Below are 16689 nucleotides of genomic sequence, written 5' to 3'. Positions count from 1 at the left end.
TGTGATTAAAGTGGTGGGTGGGTTCTTTTACATTTTGTCTGAGAACTCATGTCACAGCTGAAGCTGACACGAGAGAAAGGACTCAAATACCGGATGGGGATGGAGATGGAGCACAGCGAACGTTTAAGTGACAAAGTTAGAAAACGGAGCTGTGAGTTTTAACTTTTGCTAAGAACAAAACCAAAATAGCTACGCAAACAATCAGTGAGGTTTCAACTGTGGAAACTGCAGTTCTGTGGTTTGGGCCGAAGGGAGAGTGAGACTGGAAGGCTTGGTCCTGGGGAAGGGTCAGAGTCACTGAAACAAGAGTAAACAAGTTCAGGTATTGTTCCAGGGCAATACTGGATGCTATTGGTTCTGAACTTTCCTTTACACTGCTTACTTGCCCCAGGTGGATCAGTAGCATGGAGGGGAGAGTGGTCCGGGTGAGTGGTAAGCAATCAGAAACTCCTGACGTTGAGGCAGGGAGGCAGGGAGGCAGGCTGGTGCGTGGAGCGAGCAAAACTGTAAGAATGTCGAGAAGTTCAGGCCGGATGCAGGCTCTATGGCGAGGATTTGTGTTTGCTAATCTGGTGAGTAGCTATGAAAGGTAAGCCATGGTAGTTTGCTAAGAAGTGTACGAAACACAGTGGTGGCCTGCACTAACTGTGGTTAGTGGAGAATCTGGCGAAGAGAAGTTGAGGGCGCTTGCCCTATAAGTCGATGGCTTAAACACCCACAGGTGAGAGCAATGAGCAGGAACATGGTGGCTCCTCCCAGAGGTGGAACTGACAGCTGTGTGAAAAAACACTGGCACTCACCCAGAACATGACACATCAGGCTTTCAAATGAGTTAAAATTCTGTCTGGGTCTTTGGTTGATTAATGGGCTGGTGTGGAAAATTGCTGCAACACCTCCGCCTCAGCCTGTGCTTCGAGGTTTCTGGTGGTTAGAATTATTCGGGGGTGTTGATTCATTTAAACTGTTAAATAATTCACATTTGTTATGAATAAATTTTTGTTTTTTTTGATACTGGTACTGGTTTTATTTTGTTGTATTTATCCACAACACCTTAAAGGCCCCAAAAAGGTTGGAGACCGCTGCTCGAAGTCCACTGAGGTGTTTTCCAACAATGAGAGAGTTCGTACACCAAGCCCTGTCAACATAAATGCACAGTCCTCCGCCTCTTGTTTTACTGGAATCATCAGCTGTTCTGTCCGCCCGGAGAGTGTGGCATCCGACTAGCTCGATAGTGTTGCCTACTCCTCCGCTATCTTGCCATGTTTCAGTATCAGTTCAAGTATCATGACACAACAATCCATAAGTGTCCTGTTGTCAGTGATTCACACTTTTATATCATACATTTTATTCACCAGGGACCGCACGTTAGCAAGGAAAATACTCGGTAGAGAAAGCCGGTGCGGCGTTAGCCTTAGCCTAGCTGTTAGCCCACCATGTTTCTCCCGCTTTTGTTTATGGTCCCTGCACCATCTTCAAACATTTCCAGTCGGCCGAGCAGCCTACGAATCATCGGGTGTTCTTCTTATTTCAGAGATGAGTCGAAGGTTGCTGATAAAACAGTCGAAGTTGTGTAATTCAAATCCAAAAGCTCTTGTCGAGTGTAAGATGTAAAAGAGAAGCTGTTCTACATGAACAGACCTGAAATGAGCAGAAATAAAACAGCTAACTTGCAAAAGCTGAAGAGACGCTGGGCCTCGCGTGATGCATGCGCTGCCATCTTGGTCTATGTATGGTCTATACTATTCCCATTAGATTCAATGTAGTGTCATGTTGTCACGTGGAAAGACAACTATTTCAAAGAGTTTAGCATCATGTTTGCAAATGACCTTCAGCACTCAGTGGCTAGAAAATAATTCTCACCTGACATGGAGGGTCTGTTTTCAGCCAGTGCGATTTGATTCGAGAAATTGTGGAACAATCTAAAAGTAAGATGTAGTTTTTAAAGAATATGTGCAGCTTTGCCTTTGCATACCTGTTACCAAAACCCTGTTTGGGACTTGATGCATCTCTGTGACTTAAAATAAATATTTAATCACCGCAGCAGGTGCATTTGACCTCTGTCATAGATAAAGGTGACACAGCTTCAGCACAGCCTGTCAGTTAGTGGGTTGGGCCACATTCAGGCATGACAGGAACTCGACAGGTGAGTTTGCAAAGCAGAAATAAAGTGCTGATTGTTACCTGTCTGGAATTTAAACTGTTGACTTATTTCCTGTTCAACAGGTGAGATGATGTGGTCCAGTCTGGTAACAGGTTTTTCCAGAAGGAATAGAAGGGGAGGAGTCTGAAAGCTAAAAAAGATTAAGAAGTTAATCTTTGATTTGGTGGTGATGCTGTGAGGAGCTCAGCTGAGACTCGGTGAGTTCACAAATCTAAATTTGGAGTTAAAGTTTGTTCGGTGTGTGAAGAGATGAGAGGAGCAGACAGAAAGGGAGGAATCCAACAGTTGATATTTAAAACATTAATAATGCTTTTACATTGGTGTCATTTTAAATGCATCACTGACTGAAGTATCTACATGTTTATCAAAGTTCCTGGTGTTCATTTTATTATTTACAATAAGACACGTGGATACTGTAAGTAAATAAACTGTCTTTGATGTCTGAATACAAGGATACAGAACAATATGTTCACCATGTATTAATGTACAAACTAATGGCAGCGATCTGGGGTGAAGAGGTTCAGCTCAGTCAGTGAGGGCACACTGCACTCCTGGTTGTCTGTAATAAATTCTGTGATCCATAAATTTCCAGCACAAAACCAGTTTGGTCACATGTGTTAAACTCACTGAATGTGGCCTCACTCACCCCACCCTGACTGCTTTTACTAACAATAATGTGAGTGTTGATATGCTGCCGAAGGTCACAAACTGCTTATCATGAAGTCTTAATGACTACAGTTGAGCACTTTATCACTATACTGGCTCTGCTATGATTGGGCAGTCAGCTAAACCTCTTCCCCCACATCAAGAATCTGACGACACGATTCCTGGTTCACAGGTTTATTGACACAGGGAAAGGTGAAACTGTAACAAACAGTACATGACACAATCGGTTTTCCTTATTCACCATGTACATATATGTATATACATATATGTACATATGTACATATATATGTATATATATACATATATATATGTATATATATATGTATACATATACATATATATGTATATATATATATATGTACATATGTACATATATACATATATATGTACATATGTACATTACTTACACCCAGCACGCCCCTACGGGCGGTTTATCCTTCAAGCTCGGGTCCTCTACCAGAGGCCTGGGAGCTTGAGGGTCCTGCGCAGTATCTTAGCTGTTCCCAGGACTGCGCTCTTCTGGACAGAGATCTCCGATGTTGTTCCCGGGATCTGCTGGAGCCACTCGCCTAGCTTGGGAGTCACTGCACCTAGTGCTCCGATTACCACGGGTATATATATATATATATATATATATATGTACATATATATATATATATATATACATATATATGTATATATGTACATATATGTACACTGTTTAAGTACACTTTTTTCAAATTGCTTGGTCTTGTAATTTTCCAATGAGAATGAGAGAAGATTAACAGGGGAGCACACAAAGAGGTGTAGTTAACTCTACAGGCCTGACCGGAGGGCAAGAGGTGTAGCAGCACCTGATTTATGGCTTTGTTGTCTTGTAGGGACCAAAACCCCCATCCAGATTCTTGTCAAGGGGTCTGTTGGTATCAGAGTGAATCCAAAACTATTCTACAATACACCGTGCGCAGTGAAAGTCAAAGCACAAATGTGTGATGCTAATTATCAGACATTAGCCTTACAGATAAGAATAAATCCCAACATTTCCAATGAGCATTGAGCCACCAGAGGAGATCGATCCAAACTTTGATGCGTTGTAAGAGCCCTTTCCTCAAATTCTCATAACCTCTTCTCTTGCTTGCTTTTCAACATTCAGTAAAATCCACCAGATTTGTATCAGTGTTGTGTAGAGAGCTTCACATTTTTATTTGTGATGTAAACTACTGACTTGCACACAACTGTATATATTCATACCACTACGTATTTAAAGGCACATATTCTGTTCAGAGTCAATGATCCATTAGATATTATTACAAGCTGGTGTCATGAGAACCTAAACATGATAAGGTGATCAGTCTTGATGTTGTGTCCTGCTGACCATGACTTTACTGAGTTTGTTCCCTGTGGTCTGTCCTTTTTAGAACACAGTATGGCATCTGGATCTTCTAACGGAGTCCTGCGACCCCTTCTCCTCGGTATACTTGTACTGGGATGCTTTGTGACTCTATTTGTGATGTATTTTAAACCTTATGAAGGCTGGTTATCAGGTCCTGTAGAGTTAGTGTCAGAACATGTGAAGAACCTCATCTCCACCAAGAGGGATAAAAATCCCACCATTGTGCTGATGTGGCTCTGGCCCTTTGGCAGTAAGTTTGACCTGAGTGTCTGCAGCTCTCTCTTTGAAATTGATAACTGCTTCCTCACAGCAGACAGGAACCTCTACAGTAAGTCACATGGGGTCATCATCCATCACCGAGACATCAGTGGTGACCTGTCCAATCTGCCGCAGTTGCAGCGGCCATCTTTCCAGAAGTGGATATGGTTTAACCTTGAGTCGCCGACACATTCATCCAAGCTGTCTGGGATACAGAAGCTGTTCAATCTGACTCTCAGCTATCGCCTGGATTCAAGCATCGGAGCGCCTTATGGGTCCATCGTACCAGCAGAGGGCGAGGAGAATTTTGTACCACCCAGTAAAAACAAGCTGGTCTGCTGGATAGTGAGCAACTGGAACCCACAGCATGTGCGGGTGAAATATTTCAATGAGCTGCAGAAACATGTTAAGGTCCATGCATATGGACGAGCATTTGGAAAGCACATTTCTGACAATGACTTCATGCCAACCATCACCAGCTGCAAGTTCTATCTGTCCTTTGAGAACTCCGTCCACAAGGATTACATTACTGAGAAACTATTCAACCCACTCTCAGTAGGAACAGTGCCAGTGGTTCTGGGCCCGACCAGGCAGAACTATGAGAAGATTGTGCAGAGTGACGCCTTCATTCATGTCGATGACTTCAGCTCACCCAAGGACCTGGCTGATTACCTGCTGCTTCTGGACAAGAATGAGGAAATGTACCTCAGGTACTTTGAGTGGAAGCAACATTTTAAAGTAAAGAAGTTCCACTTTCCAGCAGAATATGCATGCCTGACTTGTGATTATTTACGTAGGCACAAAGAATACAAGGAATTCAATGACCTTGATACGTGGTATTGGGGCAGCTAGAGAGTTGAAGGGCTGAGGGTCTTGTTACTTTGTTGAAGCGAGTGCTTTAATATTTTTCTCCTTGGGTTAACATGAAGGGTATTTTCTGTTCTGTCCTGAGCAGCTGAATGGTGTTTTTCTATTGCTTTAGAGGCTCAATAAGAGATATAGCTTGTTCTTTTTGTTTATTTTAATTCTAGTTGTGGCAATCCTGTTTGTGCCTTTTGAAATAATATGGCTCCATTCACAATACAAGTTTGTTGGTTTTAATATCAGCTATTCATGAAGTGGCCAGGTGGAGTGGAGGGGGTGAGATAAATGTAAAAGTGATTAAGTCACCCGTGGAGTGTTTACTGAATTCCAATGTAAAACAGTTCATTGGGATTATGTACATATTTCGTATTTTTTAAATTACTCAACTTTTCCGATATTTTTGTCAGTTTGCATTTGCACTGGTAATCATAATGGTACCTTCACATACTTAGAACTAAGACATCAAACTCTTGAGATTGCACTACACTAAGGCAGCTCAGTATCTTTAGATATCACATTCATTTTTCTTCAAAACGGCTAATTCACTGAACAATGTATTACAACTCAGCATCTCTTAATACAGATTTCAAGCAAGAGTACTGACAGGGACTAGAAAGAAAGAGCAGATTTCTCCTGTTTTGGCTTCCCTTCATTGGCTTCCTGTTAAATCCAGAATTGAATTCAAAATCCTGCTCCTCACATACAAGGTCTTAAATAATCAGGCCCCATCTTATCTTAATGACCTTGTAGTACCATATCACCCTATTAGAGCACTTCGCTCTCACACTGCAGGCCTACTTGTTGTTCCTAGAGTATTTAAAAGTAGAATGGGAGGCAGAGCCTTCAGTTTTCAGGCCCCTCTTCTGTGGAACCAGCTTCCAGTTTGGATTCGGGAGACAGACACTATCTCTACTTTCAAGATTAGGCTTCAAACTTTCCTTTTTGCTAAAGCATATAGTTAGGGCTGGACCAGGTGACCAGTGTTGGGACTAACGCGTTATTAAGTAACGCGTTACAGTAACTACATTATAATTGTGGTAACGAGCACGGTAACTAGTTATTATGCCAAAACCAGGAACACATTACTCGTTACTGGGATTTAGATAGGCTCGTTATTCGTTACTTCGTGTGGTGGATATCGCGGACCTTCCACAGATTCAGTAACATTAGCAAGTGGTGGAGGCCAGCAGGTGGATGAGAGAAAGTGGAGGCAAGAGGAGAGACCCGAAGCGGCCGCCGGTCCGAGTGTCAGGTGAACTGAACTTCAGGTAAGAAGTTATGACCTGCAGTCTATCGGAGTCAGATATAAACCAAGTTTAGGTGGAGTTTATTTTCGTTATGCTGACTTTTTCGTACTGCGTGCTAGCTAGCATGACGGAGTTTCTATACAGCTGGGTGGGTGCTATGTTACTGATGTTGAACTTTATTTTGTTCATACGGTTAATTATTAGAGTTGCCAACCGTCCCGTAAAAAACAGAATCGTCTGGTATTCAGAGAAAATATTACGCGTTTCGTACTGAGGTGAAAAGGAACACAGTTTGTCCCGGACTTCAGCTACAATGAAAAAGACACAAAGCTGAAGCTGCACAGCTGCCTCCTCTTCTCTCATTCTCTCCTCTCCTGTTTCTACTTCAATCACGAAACTGATCAATGATCAGCTGATCGGCTTTGCTCTCTTGTTTATTTATCGCCCACTTTGCGCCAGAAAGAGGAAACCAGCGGATGTCGCGCTAAACAACAGCAGCACGTTTAAGCTTGATCAGCTGTTGTTAGAATTTATTTAATATTAATTTCTAGTATCAGCTGATGTTTGATGGAGCCACAGCTGTAAAGCTGCTGGTCATGATGTCAGTTTGGATATGTGGTGAGAGGGAAACATGAAGATGAAACCAGGAGATGTCCTTACTGAATCATCAGAGCTGAACAGGTGATGGAGAAACAGGTTTACCTTTTAGGTGACATGAATGAGTTGAAGGGAAGTTATGAACTGTTTCTGAGAGACAAATAACACCAGCATCCTTTTCTAAGTAGCTGACAGCTGGTAACTGTGCAGGGGCGGGTCTAGCAAAGTGTTGCCAGGGGGCCAGGTAGGGCATTAACAGGGAAAGGGGGGCACAAAGAAATACTTTTCTTTATTATTCTCATTTAAAATGTCTCGCTTTTAAAAAAATAATTATCTGAGTCTTACAACAAACAATTGATAGATTGATACATATATACCATCAGAACAGTGTACATCACTGTCACAACAGTGTTTGTTTTCATTCAAAGGCTTTATGATTTTTCCTATAATGGTGGGCCGGTCTGTAGTCAAAATGCCCGGGACGATTTTTTGTCCCAGTCCAGCTCTGTATGCAGCTCATCTGCAGTCTGGTGTTACCTACATCTTCCTATTCAGAAGGCAGAATTTCCAAGTTCTGAGTACAATCAAAAGCACCACGACTGCAGTTTTTGTGTTGGATGTAAAAAGCAGGCTAGAATCATGGCGGCGGTCAACGACGGTCCAGGCGTGGGATTTCTCTCGTGGAAATGTGCACATTATTTTTTCCTTTCTATTGGCAGGTGGCACAGTGCACTTGTGGCAAGTAAGCAAGCTAGAAGACTGGCAAAGTTATGGAAGCAACACATTAACAAGAGAATTCTGAGTAAAACCAAAGTTACTTTCCCTAGTAACTAGTTACTCTGAAAGTAACAAGTAACTTGAAGTAACTGAGTTACTTTTGATAGAAGTAACTAGTAATGTAACTAAGTTACTAATTTAAAGTAACTTACCCAACACTGCAGGTGACCCTGAATCCTCCCTTAGTTAGTAATCTAAGCAAGCACCTAGCAAGCTGGCACGGGAATGTGAAACTCACAGAGAAACCCCTGGATCCCCCCACTGACATGAAAGCTGCAGCTACCACATCCAGTTCCACTGGGCAAACCTCCGACGGCCCCACTCCTGCTAAACAGGTGAAAATAGAATTAGTGCTGTAGACTCCAAATTGTTCCGATGAGTCGTAGAAAAAAATACTGACTAAAAGCGGTTTCAAGCTGCCCCAAGTCATTTGTAGGATACCTTGAGAGAGAATACGACATAATGAACTCCAATTTGAAGGCTACACTCTGAGAGGTAGCCTTTGTTTCCACCACTGCTGACATCTGGACAGTGAGTAATAAAAGTTTTATGGGTGTAACAGTTCACTGGATTAATTCCACTTTACAGCGCAACAAGGCCGCCCTAGCATGCAAGAGAATTAGAGGCAGCCTATGATGTAATTGGAGCAGAAATTGAAGAAATTAATTCATCTTATGGACTACAAGGCAAAGTTGTTGCCACTGTAAAGATAATGTATCCAGTTTTGCCAACGCATTCGGAGTGTGTCTTTCCTGTGATCTGGAGTCTGAATCTGAAAATGAAGAAGGTGATGACGATGAACCGAACTTTACTGATGTCATAGAAGCTCTTAGTTTGTAGTTTAGCCCCCCTCCACACTACAGATATGCATCACACGCAATTAACCTGATTCCAACAAGCGATGTTGATAGACATCTAAATTCCTGTGCAGACACCAAGGCTGTATATAGGAGTAGCATTACAAAATGTTCATCTCTTTGGACTAAAGCAAGTCGATCAACATTAGCCTCTGAACAGCAGGGAAGTCAGCTGCAGGAAGCTAATGGTACCCACAACCACAAGGTGGAATTCCCTGTTTGAGGCCATTTCTAGAATCATCACAATTCCCTTGAATGAACTTAAAAACTGGGAATCAAGTGCCTTAATAAAAGGGAGTACCAATTCTTCAAAGAATACTGCACTGTGATGAAGCCCCTGGCTCTGGACTCTCACAAGGGGATGAGTGCACCTATGGGCTTTACTACCAACACTCTAGAAAGATCTCTCTAGAGTGATGGGTAGCCTTCCAGATGTCAGTGCAAAGGTAAGATTATTATTGGATAATTGCTTTGGGTGGATTTGTTGAGTTTATTATACCATTTGTGGTGGGAGGATGTTATACTTTGTAGCAGTGTTTATAGCTATTAAAATGATAGAACAAAAGACCAAATATTGATCCCTTGTTAAATATCAAGGATACTGATCATCATTAATCATGAATATTAATCATAATATTAACAGAAGATTAAAATAAAGAGGTCAAAAAAGCCTCAACCAAAACTAAATTTGATACAATATTGATAGCACATAAGATTGTTTAGTGTAGTAAAGCCCACAAAATAATTACAATATATAATTATGTAGTAAAATAATTGTATTCTTAGTTGCATCATATTGTATGTTACAGGCCATCAAGACTCGTTTCAATGCTGTTCTGGACAGCCAAGAAGGACTTCTCGCAGTGGCCACTTGTCCCAAGTTTAAACTTCGTTGGCTGAGAGATGAGTGTAGACGAGAGCATGTGAAGGAGTTGCTGACAGCAGAGTGTCGTAAATCTGCTCCTGCAAGTGACAATGCTAATGTGTCCCAAATGCCAGCCAGCCCAGCCGAAATGGACTTCCTTGAATTTGAGAATCAGCCCACAGGAAGCTTCTCAGCAGAAAAAGAAGTAACTGACTATTTAAGGTCAGGCTATGAGCTCGAGATTCGGAATCAGGTCTCAAATCTCAAAAAGATGTACATGAAATACAGTCTGACTCCATCCAGTGCACCAGTGAAACAGCTGTTCAGTTTAGGTGTATTGGTGCTTTCCCCAAAAAGGAACAGACTACCTGATGGAAGGTTTGAGAAGCTTCTGCTGATGTGACATAAGCACAGTTTCAGTCCAAAAGAAAACTATAAAACACAGGTCGTTTTCACGGTTGCCACAAAATGAGACTGGACTAAAAGCCGAAATATAGCAGGATTTTCTGTTTTGGTAAACTTATTACTTATTACTCCTCTCTGTACTTTGCCAACTGTTAAAAGATGCTAATAGGGAGAAGCTTTCATTTTATTTATGTTTTTGCTGTATTTTATTTGCATCTATTTGGCAGAGTGAGTGACAGAAAAAGTCATTTTATTTTATATGCTGGAAAATACAGAAATATAGTGAAATATAGAAAATGGTTCCCAAATCCCCCTCACCCCCGCCCCGCCCCCCTCCCCGGCCACACAACCCCCCCTGTTTTTTTTTGTCTACTGTGTAAGAATATACAACATTACTATCAACACATTTTTCAAACAATGCCACTCTGTGCAAAATGGGTTTAAAAACATAAAAAGCTGTGGGATACTGTTTGTCTGTGATTTGGACAGGGGGAACAAATTGTGGCAGCATCAACCTGATATTATTTGTATCCCGCTGTAACTTTACTGTTGCTCAATTCTATTTTTTCTGCACATTTCACCATATTTTAGGAAAATAAAGGTATATTGCTTTATAGTGTATTCAGGTTGTGTATCATGTTTTTGAAAAGTAACGTTTATCTTTAAAATGTTCTCCTTTCCGGTGGTGCCAGTGTCCTTCATCTGTTCCTTCTTTTGGTGCACAAAAACTCAGACGTGGAGCTGCAGCTTCTCCGCCCTCCTCTTCGAATCTTTGAGTGGGTCACTGCATCCACACAGTAATTCTCTCAGTGTCTTATGACCTGGTATTATTAAAAAATCTTGTATCCTAGGTGGGATGTTCTTGCTCCAAAAATAAAGTGTAGTGCTTTTATTTTTGTATGGAGATGCCTCAGAATGTACCACATGACACGACATGGCTGGATGATGATGAAACCATCTGGAAAACCATGTTTGATTCTTGCTTTGACATATTTGAAGATCCAGCATAGCTTAGTGTAGCAGATTTCAAATGGTGGACCGTATTGTGATAACAAACAGGAACTGGTTGCAAAACTGGCTTTATTTTCTAAAAGACAGAACGCTGCAGCAAAATCAGTAGACATACACAGCAGCAGGCCTCACTTCATCCCTGTTTAACTCAATTGAAAAACACATAAATAGCCAGTATAATAGGTAGAAGGCAGTTTTGATTACTATTTTCCTCATTCAAAAGTAACCAAAATCACAATCAAAATACTTAGGAATGAAAATACACCAAATTTAAACTTAATTAATTTAAACTTAAAATGATTATTTTTTGTGTGTTCTCCTTTTGGGTTGTGCCTGTGTCCTTCATCTTTTCCTTCTTTTGGTGCACTCCACCCTTTTCCGTATGAGGACCATGGCCACAGATTTGGAGGTGCTGATTGTCATTCCCACCGCTTCACACTCGACTGCAAACCGTTCCAAGGCAAGCTGGAGGCCATCACCCGATGAAGCCAACAGAACCACATCATCCGCAAAAAGCAGAGATGAGATCCTGAGACCACCCAAGTGAAAGCCTTCTGCCACTTGGCTATGCCTAGAAATTCTGTCCATAAAAATTATGAACATAATCGGTGACAAAGGGCAGCCCTGGCGGAGCCCATCACCCACCATGAGCGAGTCCGACTTATCCGGTCTTTAAGTGATGACGTGATGAATTCTACTTCCGGGCCTAAAGTAGTCTGCGTTTAATATGGGTTTTGTGATGTTAACATGTTTAATGTTTTGTATTTTCTTCTATTTAATCTCAAAAAGCTCCTAAAAACAGTCAGTGATCACTGTTGGCCTCCCTCGGCTTTCATTACCACTAATCATTTTAAAGCTCAGTTTTTAAAACCTTACGATGTAGCTACAGCCCAGCCCATGCAGCAGTATATGAATGACTAACCCAATTCATCCTTGTGGATGGATTATCTCAGTTGTTCTCCTGCCACTCCAAAAAAATATTTTGTGTCCACTATAAAGGAGAACATCACAGCCTGATACCTGCAGGTCTGACAGCAGCAGGCGTATCACTCCTGTTTCTACCTGGAGACAGCAGTCGCCTCATTGTTCTGACACACAACACAAAACTATCCACAACACTACACACTAACTACACAAGACAACACATTAACTACACACTCCAAAAACGCTAAACGTCACAAATCTCACATCTCAAAACTCGCTCTCTCTCTCTCTCTCTTTTTCTGCTCTCTCTCTCTCTCTCCGTCACTCCTAAAACTTCCCCTGTTTTGTTTTGTTTGTTGCTCATAAGCAGAGAGTGCTTGCTAGCGCTAACATGGCGAAACTATTGAGGGAAAAACGCCGCGTATATCTTGTTTATCATGACTCTGGTTTTACGTGGCCTATCGACACAATTTACAATCTGGCACCTTGTTGCTTTGTCTTTAAGTGGTCATGTGATTGACTTACCACGACTACTTTATTCTTCCTCAGTCAAACAGCAGCACTCGATTGTTTTGCCCCCTGAGCTCCAGGTGTTGTGCTAGACAGTGCTCGTGATTACCGTCCGCGGGAGCGCGCAGCTGCTTAAAGCTGTAGCGTCCAGATTACTTACAGCTACTTCCTGCAGCTGATATAAGATGCTGTAAGCTGAACACAGCGTCAACCGTCTGTTTGTTGAAAAATAGTAACGGACCGCGTTTCCTTGTTAGTAACTGTAACGCCGTTGTAACGATAGGAATAGTAATTAGTTAGATTACTCGTTACTGAAAAAAGTAACGCCGTTAGTAACGCCGTTACTTGTAACGCCGTTATTCCCATCACTGGTTGGAAGTGATAGCAGAGCTGTAGGTTTGAATTTGTTTCCAAAATCCCGCAGTCAGGACATGCTATATTGTATTTAGATGGAAGCTAGCGAGCTAACTTGCTGCTAATTTCTAACTCCGTTAAACGTCATAAATTCTGTTTCGTTTTCATGGATGCCTGGATGATAAACTCAATTGTTACAGCTAGTAGAGCAGAACGCTGATCATTTTATTACAGATTGTCCCGAATTCGTGATTGAGGTGAGAGACAAACGACTACTGGTCCAAGTGCGTCAAAACACTGATTTTATTAAACACATGTGTGGAAAGATACACAGCCCAATATTGTCAACGCAGATCTCCCGTCAAAACATACTTTCAGCAAAGTTTTATTATATCAGGGTTAACGCCCCTTCTCGCGTTAGACAAAACATCCCATGCATAGGTTAGAATTAATGACAGTTAAACAAGTTTCTGTGTTCAACAGCGTTTTGCCCTATATGGTTGTCTGGCTCCTCCAGATGCTTCCTGTAGACTTATTCATTGAAAGCTTATCTTTAACACCTTCTGGGTCACTTGTTGCTAAGCAGAGACAAAGCAAGATGTATTTCACGTTTACCCTAGAATTTGTACTTAACGTCTGTGTGTGTGTAAGCATGTTAGGCATTCATTTCATCAATATATCAGTTCAGACATAGCACAGACATAGCACTGAACGACACATATTAAATGTGCAACGAGGGGGAAAAACACACTAGATAAAGCATACAGCAACATCCAAAAAGGCTACAGAGTAACCCCTCTACCACATCTAAGTTTTTTCAGACCACATGTCCATGCTGCTGATCCCTGCATACACTCCCATTAGGAGAAGAGCCCCCCCAGTCACAAAAACCGTGAAAACCTGGCCAGTAGGCGCATCACATCGGCTGCAGGACTGTTTTGAAAACACGGACTGGAGCGTGTTCGAACATCAGGACCTTGAAGAGCACACAACATCAGTGCTCTCATATATTAACTTATGTGTCAACAGTGTCACTGTGGACAAACGTCTCCGGGTGTATTCCAACCAGAAACCCTGGATGACTAAAGAGGTCCAGGTCCTGCTGAAGCAACGTGACGCCGCTTTTAGATCCGGTGATGGTATGCAGTACAGTGCAGCCAGATCTGAGTTGAAAAGAGGCATCAGAGAAGCCAAGGCAGCGTACAAGAGAAGGATCGAAGACCACTTCAGCACCAACAACTCACGACAGGTATGGCAGGGAGTTCAGCACTTAACCAACTACAAACCCTGCAATACCACGTTGACTGAGGGTAACGCAGCGCTTGCGGAGGAGCTGAACCACTTCTTCGCACGCTTTGAGGTGAAGGGACCAGAGGCAGCAGCAGCAAAAACATCGGACAGCAGCAGCAGCCCAAGCCTCATAGTGCAGGAATATGAGGTGAGGTGCACACTGAGGGCAGTGAACCCCAGGAAGGCCGCCGGACCAGATGGGGTAACCGCAAAGGTCCTAAAAGAGTGTGCAGACCAGCTGGCTGGGGTCTTCACTAAGATCTTCAACACTTCACTGTCCCAGTCCTGCATCCCGCCGTGCCTAAAGTCAGCCACAATTGTCCCACTGCCAAAGCGTACTAACATTAGCAGCCTCAACGACTACCGACCAGTTGCTCTAACACCTGTTATAATGAAGTGCTTTGAGAAACTGGTCCGACGTCACATCATGACCTGCCTGCCACCCACACTCGAACCGCTCCAGTTCGCATACAGAGCTAACAGATCAACTGAAGATGTCATTGCTACAACGCTCCACACCACCATCTCTCACCTGGAAGTGCAGGGCCGTTACGCCAGGCTGCTCTTTGTTGACTTTAGCTCTGCTTTCAATACGATACTCCCGGACAGACTAATAGTTAAACTGCTGGAAATCGGACTTCCTTCTACCACCTGCCGCTGGATCAGAGACTTCCTCTCAGACCGTGTACAGAGAGTTAGAGTGGGGCCTCATCTTTCCTCAGCCCTCAGCCTCAACACCGGCTCCCACAGGCTGTGTACTGAGTCCCCTACTGTACACTCTGTACACACATGACTGTGTTAGTTCCCACCCAGACAACACAGTCATCAAGTTTGCAGATGATACCACCGTGGTGGGGCTCATCTCAGGGGGAGATGAGACGGCGTACAGAGCTGAAGTTCAGAGGCTGTCAGATTGGTGTGTAGATAACAACCTGGACCTCAAAACCACCAAGACAAAAGAGCTGGTAGTTGATTTCAGAAGGAGGAAGTCTGAGCTGCAGCCTGTCAGCATCAACGGAGAGTGTGTGGAAAGGGTCTCCAGTTTCAAGTTTCTGGGTGTGCACATAGACACAGACCTCCAATGGAGCTCTAACACCTCTGCAGTTTTAAAGAAGGCCCAACAGCGTCTCCACTTTCTGAGAATCCTCAGAAAAATGGACCTGAAGAAGGAGCTGCTGACCGTCTTCTACCGCTGCTCCTCTTGAAAGTGTGCTGACATATTGCATTGGTGTGTGGTTCTCCAGCTGCACCACAGCACACAGAAAGGCACTCCAGAGGGTCATCAATATGGCCCAAAACATCATTGGACATCCTCTTCCCTCCCTGAAGGACCTGTACAGCACTCGCTGTCTCCTGAGGGCGTGCAGCATCCTACGGGACTGCACACACCCAGGACACCGGGTGTTTAAGCTGCTGCCGTCTGGCAGGAGGTTCAGGCTGCTGAGGTCCTGAACAAATAGACTCAAGGACAGATTTTACAACAGGGCAACAGCCCTGATCAATGCAAACAGCTGACCTGACTGGCTACCTACCTGGACTTACTGTTAACAATGGTAAAAACAGTAACAATAATAATATTTATATTTATAACAAGGTGCAATAATAATTAATGTGCAATAATAACAGTGTGCAATACAAATACACTTATTCTTCTTTTTTATTACTAAGTTATTATACTGTGTTGCGTTGTGATGTGTCGTATCGTGTCGTGTTGTGTTATATGTAGTGCCGACGTAGGACAGTTTTCCAATTTCATTGTACTATGTATGACTGTGCAATGACAATAAAGAGTTATCTTATCTTATCTTATCTTATCTTATCTTATCTTATAACCTTCATTCGACTGTATGCTGAACTCTATCATGAGCACAAATGCAATCTGTGTAATAACATGATTGAAACTGTATGTTTAATAAATGGAATAAATGTTTAATCAAATGCCACTGCTCAAAGCTTAATAAAAGGATATAAAAATAAACATGATATAGAAATGATATAATCCCCACAAGATGAAAGACTTTAGATTTATGGACCTGCAGCTGAGTTTGAGCCCAGACACGGCTAGTGACGTCAGACTTAAAGACCGGATTGCCGGCTATCTGGACCAAGCTCTTGCAATGGTTGTATAAGGACTGAATGGCCAGTAGCAATGGGCCAGACACCCCATACTCCCGGAGCACCCCCCACAGGACCCCCAGAGGGACACTGTCTGACAGGGATGCCTCCTGTGCGCCTCCTGGGTGAGGTGTTCCAGGCATGTCCCATCTGGAGGAGGCCCGGGGGCAGACCCAGGACATGCTGGAGAGATTATATCTCTTGGCTGGCCTGGGTACGGCTGGGTGTTCCCCTGGACAAGCTGGAGGAGGTGGCTGGGGAGAGGGAGGTCTGGGCTTCTCTGCTTGGCTGCTGCCCCCGTGACCCGGCCCCGGATAAGCAGAAGGAAATGGATGGATGGATTATTTTTTTCAGAAATCTCTCAGTCAGAACATGCTATATCATTTTTAGGTGGAAACTAGCGAGCTAGCTTCCTG

At 42.9% G+C, this 16689-nt stretch overlaps 1 protein-coding gene across 1 annotated transcript; it reads left to right on the top strand.

Moving 5' to 3' along the window:
- Positions 1-2235: 2235 nt before the first annotated feature.
- LOC116317002 (4-galactosyl-N-acetylglucosaminide 3-alpha-L-fucosyltransferase 9-like) lies at positions 2236-5716 on the top strand. The gene is made up of 2 exons (XM_031735654.2): positions 2236-2358; positions 4225-5716. The coding sequence occupies exon 2, from the start codon at positions 4233-4235 to the stop codon at positions 5307-5309; it is 1077 nt and encodes a 358-aa protein (XP_031591514.2). The 5' UTR covers positions 2236-2358; positions 4225-4232; the 3' UTR covers positions 5310-5716.
- The last annotated feature ends 10973 nt before the right edge of the window (positions 5717-16689 follow it).

The sequence above is a fragment of the Oreochromis aureus genome, linkage group 4, assembly GCF_013358895.1.
Source record: "Oreochromis aureus strain Israel breed Guangdong linkage group 4, ZZ_aureus, whole genome shotgun sequence".
Lineage (NCBI taxonomy): Eukaryota > Metazoa > Chordata > Actinopteri > Cichliformes > Cichlidae > Oreochromis > Oreochromis aureus.
This window is presented reverse-complemented; position numbering and strand designations above follow the sequence as displayed.